Source organism: Medicago truncatula, chromosome 1 (genome assembly GCF_003473485.1).
Source record: "Medicago truncatula cultivar Jemalong A17 chromosome 1, MtrunA17r5.0-ANR, whole genome shotgun sequence".
NCBI lineage: Eukaryota > Viridiplantae > Streptophyta > Magnoliopsida > Fabales > Fabaceae > Medicago > Medicago truncatula.
The window spans coordinates 28,530,714-28,539,202 of record NC_053042.1 but is presented as its reverse complement, the minus strand read 5'-3'; the positions used below and the strand labels follow the sequence as shown (position 1 = coordinate 28,539,202).

The 8,489-nt window shown below is 33.5% G+C and overlaps 1 protein-coding gene across 1 annotated transcript; it reads left to right on the top strand.

The window, feature by feature from the left end:
* The first annotated feature begins 287 nt into the window (after positions 1–287).
* LOC11435078 (F-box protein CPR1) lies at positions 288–923 on the top strand. Its single transcript, XM_003590260.1, has one exon. It carries the CDS (start codon positions 288–290, stop codon positions 921–923), a length of 636 nt encoding a protein of 211 aa, XP_003590308.1.
* Positions 924–8,489: the final 7,566 nt, after the last annotated feature.

Here is an 8,489-nt window from a genome sequence, read left to right as displayed (position 1 = left end):
CAAAACCAACCCAAACCGCACCGCAAAAAGCCAAACACCCTTAAAATAAACCCACGATTTTACGAATGAGTCAACTACTTACCAACAAAGTCAACTTTAATTGGCATAGAAAGGATCATTATGATTTTTTTTTTTGACACGCATATACACTCTGCAACCAAATTCACTCTTAAATTTTACCAAACCCTAATTCATGAGCGCCCGTCTGTTATAAAAGCAAACAGCAACACACCAACTAGGTTATAATCAAAAACTAGCTCTGAATTCTACTAAACCCTAATACTTTTATGGATACGTACAAGGTTGTTTCTCTTTCCAGCTATTCTTGTGAATCTGATGGAATTGATGGCATTCCCATGAAGGTTTTCAAAACTCAAGTTAACATTTATACTCTAGACACTCATTCATTGATAAGGATTAATGATTTCCCTTCCATACCCCCCAATGGTCTCTCTGAAGGAATAATCGTCAGTGGCACAGTAAATTGGTTTGCATATTCTACTGCATCTGGTGATATCTCGTGTGTCATTGTTTCTCTTGACTTGGGGAAAGAGTGTTACCAAGAGATTTCAGAGCCTAACTATGATGAAAAACCCATTTACTTGACCTTGGGTATGATGAGGGATTGCCTGTGTATATTTTCGTATTCTCACTTTTTTACAGATGTTTGGCTTATGAAGGAATACGGAAATAAAGAGTCTTGGATTAAATTCATCCATCTTCCTTACTTTGGTGATCATGATAGTCATTATGATGATATTCACTATCAGAAAATTTACTGTCAGAAGATATTATACATTTTTGAGGACGAAAACGATGTATTGCTCGTCATCAACAAAGAGTTTGAAAAATGGAAGTGGGTTGTTTGCGATTCTAAAAATTATACTATAAAGAGTTTCAAGATTCAGAAAGACTTTGTATGAAATTCAATCCAACTTTTATGTTTATTTTGGTTTTTGTTTGTTTTGAGTGTTGGCCCTTAATGGATCATTGTTAATCAATAGTGAATGAAATTTGCATCTTAAGAGATTGTTTTGTTATTTTTATTCGTTTGTTAGTTAGATTCATTCGTTCTCAACCGTGCTTTGTTGTCTTTGATGGTAAGTATAAGCAATGGTAGGAAGACACTAATTGGGTCTGTCTTTTAACTGATAATGGTAACAGTATGCTGCTTCAGGTTTTATAAGACGATGAAAGCATTAATACCTTTTGCTTACAAAGAATAATCTTACGTAAATAATGTACTTCTATTTGCCTTTTCCCTTTTGGAACTTATTTATTTGATTAGTTAAGATTTTTCTTTCAATATCACTATTCTCTTAGTTCTACATCTGAATTCATATTACTAGTAAGCTGCAGCTTATTTTAAACAATGAATTTGCATAGTTTCTTACTTCTAATTTGGCTTTCCTGCGTTTTTCTTTTAGATGGTTCTTGTCTTCAATGCCCTGTAACTTAAATCATTATACAACCCTTCAGATTTTTATTCGCCATTTCATTCCTTTCCCGTATTGGTGATTTTTTTTATGGATTAACTGATTGGAGAATGCTACATAAAGCAAAGGTTTTTCCTGCAAACTTATCACGAGCAGTTTTCTATCCCACCATTCCTTTATTCCGCCAAATGAGAATCCAAGGACAGGCACAGTTTGTGATTGCTTTGCAATGCTACATATCGCGACAGCCGACAAGATATATTTGTCTTATTCATTCATTTATTTCTCCTTTTTATCTTCATGTTATGGTTGGTTAGTGATACTGATTACTCGGATATGTACTTTAGATGGTTTTTGTATGTCCTGTAACTAAAATCAGTAAATTGAAAACCTATAAAGTTAGCTAGTGGGGGACGTCTGCAAATATTCCACTTGTTATTTGCAGATGATATCATTTATTTTGCTCAAGAAAATGTGTAAGATAATTCAATAACTTTTGAATTTATTCTGCTCAACCTTCCGTCAAAAAATGAGCAAACAAAAGTACACAATTTTCTTCTATGGGTGGGTACTGTTCAAAGAAGCAAGTCAGCGATAAATCGGGTTTCAAAACAACAGATGATATTGGAAAATATCCTGCAGTATCTATTTGGCATAATACAATCAATAAGAGGATTTATGAATTTGTTTTCGGCTAGATAAACCAGGGGCTAAGTAATTGGAAAGAAAAAAAATCAGGTATGCTCTCCCAATTTCCGTTATGCAGATAGTTATGCTCCCAAAATTACATAAACTTGAAATATGTAACAATAGTTCATAACCTATTGTACCTTAATGTTCAAGGCAATGCATTTTCTATTCCAGTACAAACAAGATTTCATCACATCAAATGAATATGGTTCAACAATAACAATTTCTTCTAACAAAAGTTATCACCCAAGAATAAAACGTCAGCACATAAACCAGAAAAAGAAGAAAACGTCAGCACATAAACCAGAATAAACTACGCCAAATCACTCAGAGTTGCTAACTGAAGTACATAGCACAGTTCATTGATTTTCTAGGAAATATTTTTTTATTAGTTCTTATTTTGAAGATAAAACTATATATTAATATGTCAATGTTGATTTTTATTGTTGTTTTAATGTTTCCCTATTTCATTAGACTCCCAATAAAAATAGGATGGATTATGCACGTTTGTTGATTTCTACGTCTATTGTGAAAGAACTGAATTTAGTTGAAAATCTTTGTATTGATGGGAGGATTTATCCTATTCGTCTCATAGAGGATCTTGAATTTGGTCTAGCTGAGGATGCTTGTTTGGTCTAGCTGATTTTGAATATGAAGGAATTCACATGAAGGGTTGCAAAACTCAAGTTAACATTTATACTTTGGGCACACATTCATGGAGAAGGACTAAGGATTTCCCTTCTATGATACCTTATGATGAATCGGGAATAATCGTCAGTGGCACAGTTAATTGGCTTGCATATTCTCGTGTGCCTGGTAAATTATCACGTGCTATTTTTTCTCTTGATTTGGAGAAAAGAGTGTTACAAAGAAATTTCACAACCTAACTATGGAATGCCCGATAAATTGACTTTCGGTATGATGAGGGATTGGTTGTGTATATTTTCTCATTCGCGGTCTTTGCGGTCTTTTATCGATGTTTGGCTTATGAAGGAATACAGAATTAAAGAGTCTTGGGTTAAATTGATTCGTTTTCGTCTTCCTGCCTTTGGTGATTCTAGTTACTTTTTGCCCAAGATAGTATATGTTTCTGAGGACGACAACCATGTGTTGCTTCTCTTTAGAGAGGACCATACATTGAAGTGGGTTTTTTACGATTCCATGAATGATACCACAAAGAGTTTAAAGATTAAAGAAGACTTGAAACGGGTAGAATCAGAAGTATATGTTGAAAGCTTAATATCACCTTGATGATAATATTAGGATGTAGATGATGCGCTATGTCACAAGTATGAGATTTCATCCTAACTTTTATGTTTATTTATAGTATTTTAGTTGATTTTGTGATTGTTTCGAGTGTCGGTGACTTCATGGATCATTGTTAATTAATATTGAATGAAATTTCAAGCTTGAGAAATTGTTTTGTTATTTTCAGATGGAAGTTTAACGATGAAGCAAGGCAGTGATTAAGTCTGTCATTTCACTGATAATGGTAGCAGCTGCTGATAACATGAACGTTTGAGAGGAGGAGTGCAGAGTCGAGGATACGCTGCTTCTGGTTTATAGGACAATGGTAGCATTTGTAATGTTGCGGAAAAAAATACTTCTTTTACATTATGGTTTATGTAGGACATAGTTCATACATAGTTCATTGATAATTTTATAGACATAGTTATTTGATTAATTCTGATTTTTCATTCAATATCACCCTTTATTCTCTTAATTGTACATCAAAAACTACTCTAACTGAAATCATTTTACAACCCTTCAGATTTTTATTTTCCATTTTCCTTCCTTTCCTGTATCAGTTTTTTTAGCCGACTGAACTTAATGGGATAAGACTTCGTTGTTGTTGTTGTCCTTGCTTTTTTCTTGATAACTGATTTTCACCGACTTGAATTCATCACTTTGAAAAAGCTATACATGTATTATTTATGTGTACTTTAGATGGTTTTTGTATACCTTGTAACTGAAATCAGTATAATTACAATGACTCCTATTAGCATTAGAAAACAAAATACAAATGAGTGACTATTCAACAATTTAAAAAGCATATAACAAAAACAATATTAATATAATCAATCATACATTCAATAATTAAGTATTAGGAAAATAACAATCAATTTAAATATTTTATATATGAGCAAGTTTCAAGATTCAAGAAGCCAAATTTAGTAGGGACTTTTGGAGGTCTTTTAAGATGCCTGAACAATGTTGTATAAGTTTCTAATAACTCATTTCCTTTCCTTCCTAAATCTTGATTATGCAACTGCTCTATGTACCTATTACTATATTACCAAATCAATGATGCTAACTTCTGCCTTTCTGTGCTCAGTTTGAAAGAAAATATCCGAGATAGTTTATGTTCTTAATCCTTTACCTTATATGGATTTGTAGCCTTTGTCCTTTCCTCTCATTGAAGCCCATATCTTTTTCAATGTATTCTTCTCCAAGATCGTCTCTATGATTTTTCTATCAATCGCATGTAACAGATAATTCTTCACCTTGAGATATTTAAGCATCATCTCATATGGAGTTTTCTGTTCTGCTGCTGTTAAAGGTCCTCCACTCCCCAATCGTGCAACTCCATCATCAACAAGACTCCAATACTCCTTTGATCTAAGAAAATTTCCATCAAGATTCTGTCATTTGTGTTGCTTGCCATTTCCAAACAACTACAAAATTGAACTCACATTTTTTTTCTTGATTGCTTTTTCTTCTCGGTCCCCAATAAAGAGCTTTGATGCCAATTGTAAGGTAGAGAAAAATAGCAGAATGAAATAACTTGTTTATTTCAAAAGAAAAAGATGCTCTTATATAGAGCTGAAAGTACAGGCTATGTAGGTTACTCCTATAACAGATATAACCATGTCCCTAACTATATACAATTGAGTTCAATTGAACATTTTTTTATGTGTATGTGTCTAAATCTATGATAACTTATTAAATCTATCTATTATATAACTTATTAAATTAGACTCCAAAGTTATTTTGTTGACATCTCATAAATTTTTTTTCCACATAATACCATTTGTGCTACATCATTCATTTTTCTTATGTGGCACTCTATATTGCATTGCTACTATTCTCATATTCTTACTAATACTTCCTATACTATCATCAATCAACAACTCGTTATTCGAGTAAAAAAACCAGCATGTCATTACTTTCCAATCACCCCTGCGTTAATTCCTTGAATTCTTTCAAGTTCTATCCACTATTGAAACCCTCTCCAACCAATGTTACTGTTCTAACCTTAGTTTTAAGTTGCTTTTCGCAGATGTTGCTTGTGATATGCGAATTGTGGGCGTTGCGGTATGAAACAAAAACGATCCTCAAGGCATTAGATGTTCACCTCAGAAATGTGGAATCTCCCGCCTCAGTCATGCGGAGATTCAATTACAACAACGGCAGCAACTCTTAAGGTGGGTCGATTTGTGTGATGGGCGTCTTACTTGCATTGGTATATAACATTCTGCTTATTCAACCATTTTCAGTCATGAGTTTAAGACTCGTTAGCTTATGTAGACAGGTCTACATTCCTCTTCAGCTCTCTACCATATGACAATTTTGAAATTACACAATCATGAACTGAAAAATAAATTTAAACAAGTCAAGGTGCGAGTTCGCATCTAGTATATTTAATTTGTGGTTGTGCCCATATAAGTATTGCTGGATAAGTAGTAATTGACTAATTAACATTGCTGCCAAAACATAAAACAGATAGCCTCTATTTAACAGATGCAACTCTGGTCCCTTAACCAAGCCCAATACCAGAAGATAAGAAACCTCAAACATTGTGCACAAACCACGGAAAACAAAACTCCCTAACTGAAAGATAGCAGCCACATGCCGACTAATTATTTAAGATAAGAGATAGACATCTTTAGATTTCGGTCTCTGCCACAAACACTAATTAATAGCGAAACAAAGAAACTGAGAGAACTTAATTTCTTCTACTGCAGCAAACCGTGCAAGGATATTGAGATACAACCACGACATACACCAAAGATCTAAACTCCAAACCAAAGTTGAAGCCACGCTACCATTTCTAACAAACCAACATCAGGCACCATGACTCCCAAGAAGACCTCAAACTCTAGCTAACAAAGAATATTAATTAGAGACCACCAAAACAACTAGAACAGAAATAGAGCAGAATCACTACGACAAAACACCTATAAAACATTTAGCTCTGCTACTTCAGGTCACCAAAAGGCCCATACACTTCCTCAGATTCACAAACCATTGAGAAATGTTGTGATCAATGCTATTTGATTTAATATGCAACCAATTACAATAGAGAAACCTTTCTCGATTGTGGAAACCTTTCTCGATACTCCAATTCCAATTTGCACATCATCCTCCACCATTTTTACTATGTTATTTTCTTTATGCTAGAAACCTTTCTCAATCCTTGCTTTCCAAATACTTCAAATACAAGCAAATCAAACCACGCTAACATGCATTGAGAAACCTCTTCCGTTACTTATCAAACCTCCAAACTACTCAAGGTGAAGATGACATTATTTTTTGAATGCCAAAGATATCCCAAGCCAATGACACTTTTTTTTTTTATTGATAAAGCTAGAAAAGTTCAATAAAAGAAAAAAGGGAACAGTATAAAATTGGGGGGACCTAAGCCAAAACCCAATTAGACAAAAAAGACAGTAAAGCAAAGTCACTTCCTAAGTAGCCTTAAACCACTTCTAAGAAGGCATAAGATGAAAAACACTCCTTGCTACTGAGGTTACATTGAAATGACACAAACACAAAGAAGCAAAGCAACAGAGAACAAAACTAAAGCCTAAACCAAGGCATACACATCATGTTTTATAAGCTTTAGATATGCCACTCTTAGCACGGGTTTGAATGCACTCATTTTCCGATCCTCTAGTACTAGTATGGAATCTGGTATTAACAATGTATTTACCATGCTCAGGAGAGTTGTGATGTTGTGCAGGGTCATCAGTTGCAGTTTTGGGGCTCTTTTGTTTCTTAGTCCTGCCCCTTTTGGTTTTCTTGACCTTGTCAGTAGGAGATACCAGGTAAATGTCAGACTGTGGGAAATTAGAGGTGTTTTTCTGAGTTTCATTGTCTCTGTCATGGTCAACATCAGTAGTATCTGTATCATCATCTCCCCAAAACTTGCTCAAAGTTTTGCCATCTTTTGAACATGCAGCATCCCCAAGCCAATGACACTTACTAAGCCAAACACTTGAAAATACAGGACACTCGAAAAACAAATGTGATGGTTCTTCACTCTCACACTCTCCCACCCCCAGAAATAACTTTGACCCAAAAATCCTTTTTTGAAAAGATTATCCCTTGGTTAATCAAAATCTAAATTTCATAAAATCTACTTTTCTATTTAAATATAATATATATATATATATATATATATATATATATATAATACATTTTTTGGAATTTATACGCATTAGCGTAATAAACAAAGCGAATAGACAACCACTGACACTGAGTGCCCGTCAGAACAACAGTTTTTGACAAAATTATTATAAATTTATTTAAATAAATCTCACTAAAATCTATAATAATATATAAAGGGAATACATATTTTTTGCAGTGACCTTTTTCTTTTCAATTTTACCCCTTCATTTAAACTATATTGTTATATTTATAATATTATTTAAATTATATATTAAAAAATTATTTAAATTCCATTAGAAAAAAGAACAATACACAGCAATAGAACCACAACAATGTAAATAATATTCTACCCTCTTAAAAAGGAATAACAATATTTTACCCATACCCAAAAAAAAAAAAAAAAATTACCCTTATCCCTTACTATAAATAAGTTAGTAAATTTGTTTAACCCTCCCTAGATATAAATAAGATCGCTGGTTCCCTAAAAAAAATGCTGAGACAGGCACTGCTGATTGAAAGGGAACCAGAAGATACTTGTGTTTATCTCACGTCTTGTTATAACTCAATCATATTCAGGCTCTCCAAAGAAAGACTTGTAAACCAAGCCTATGCTCTTTATGTTGAAATGATTTTTAACAACATCTTGCTTAACCCTAGAACATATGCAAATCTAATCTATGGTCATCGGTCACTTTAAACTAGCTATTGAATTGCTTAAAGAATTGTTGCACCTTTATCAAACTTTAGTTACCGAACAAGAGGTGAAATCTGTTAAAAGTGCAGCAACTTTGATGATAAAAGCTGGTGTCAAACCTAATGTTGCTTGTTATCAATCTGTTATGTGTCAACTATACAAACGGAGATCAAAACGGTTTGTTATGAATAAGATTGCAGAACAGGTGAAAATTTTCGAGGATGCAAAACATTATCCCGATCCTTACTATACATAAATATGATTGAACAACAACAAAC

Coding starts and splice junctions, on each gene's coding strand:
- LOC11435078 (XM_003590260.1), top strand. CDS start 288: ATGGATACGTACAAGGTTGTTTCTCTTTCCAGCTATTCTTGTGAATCT.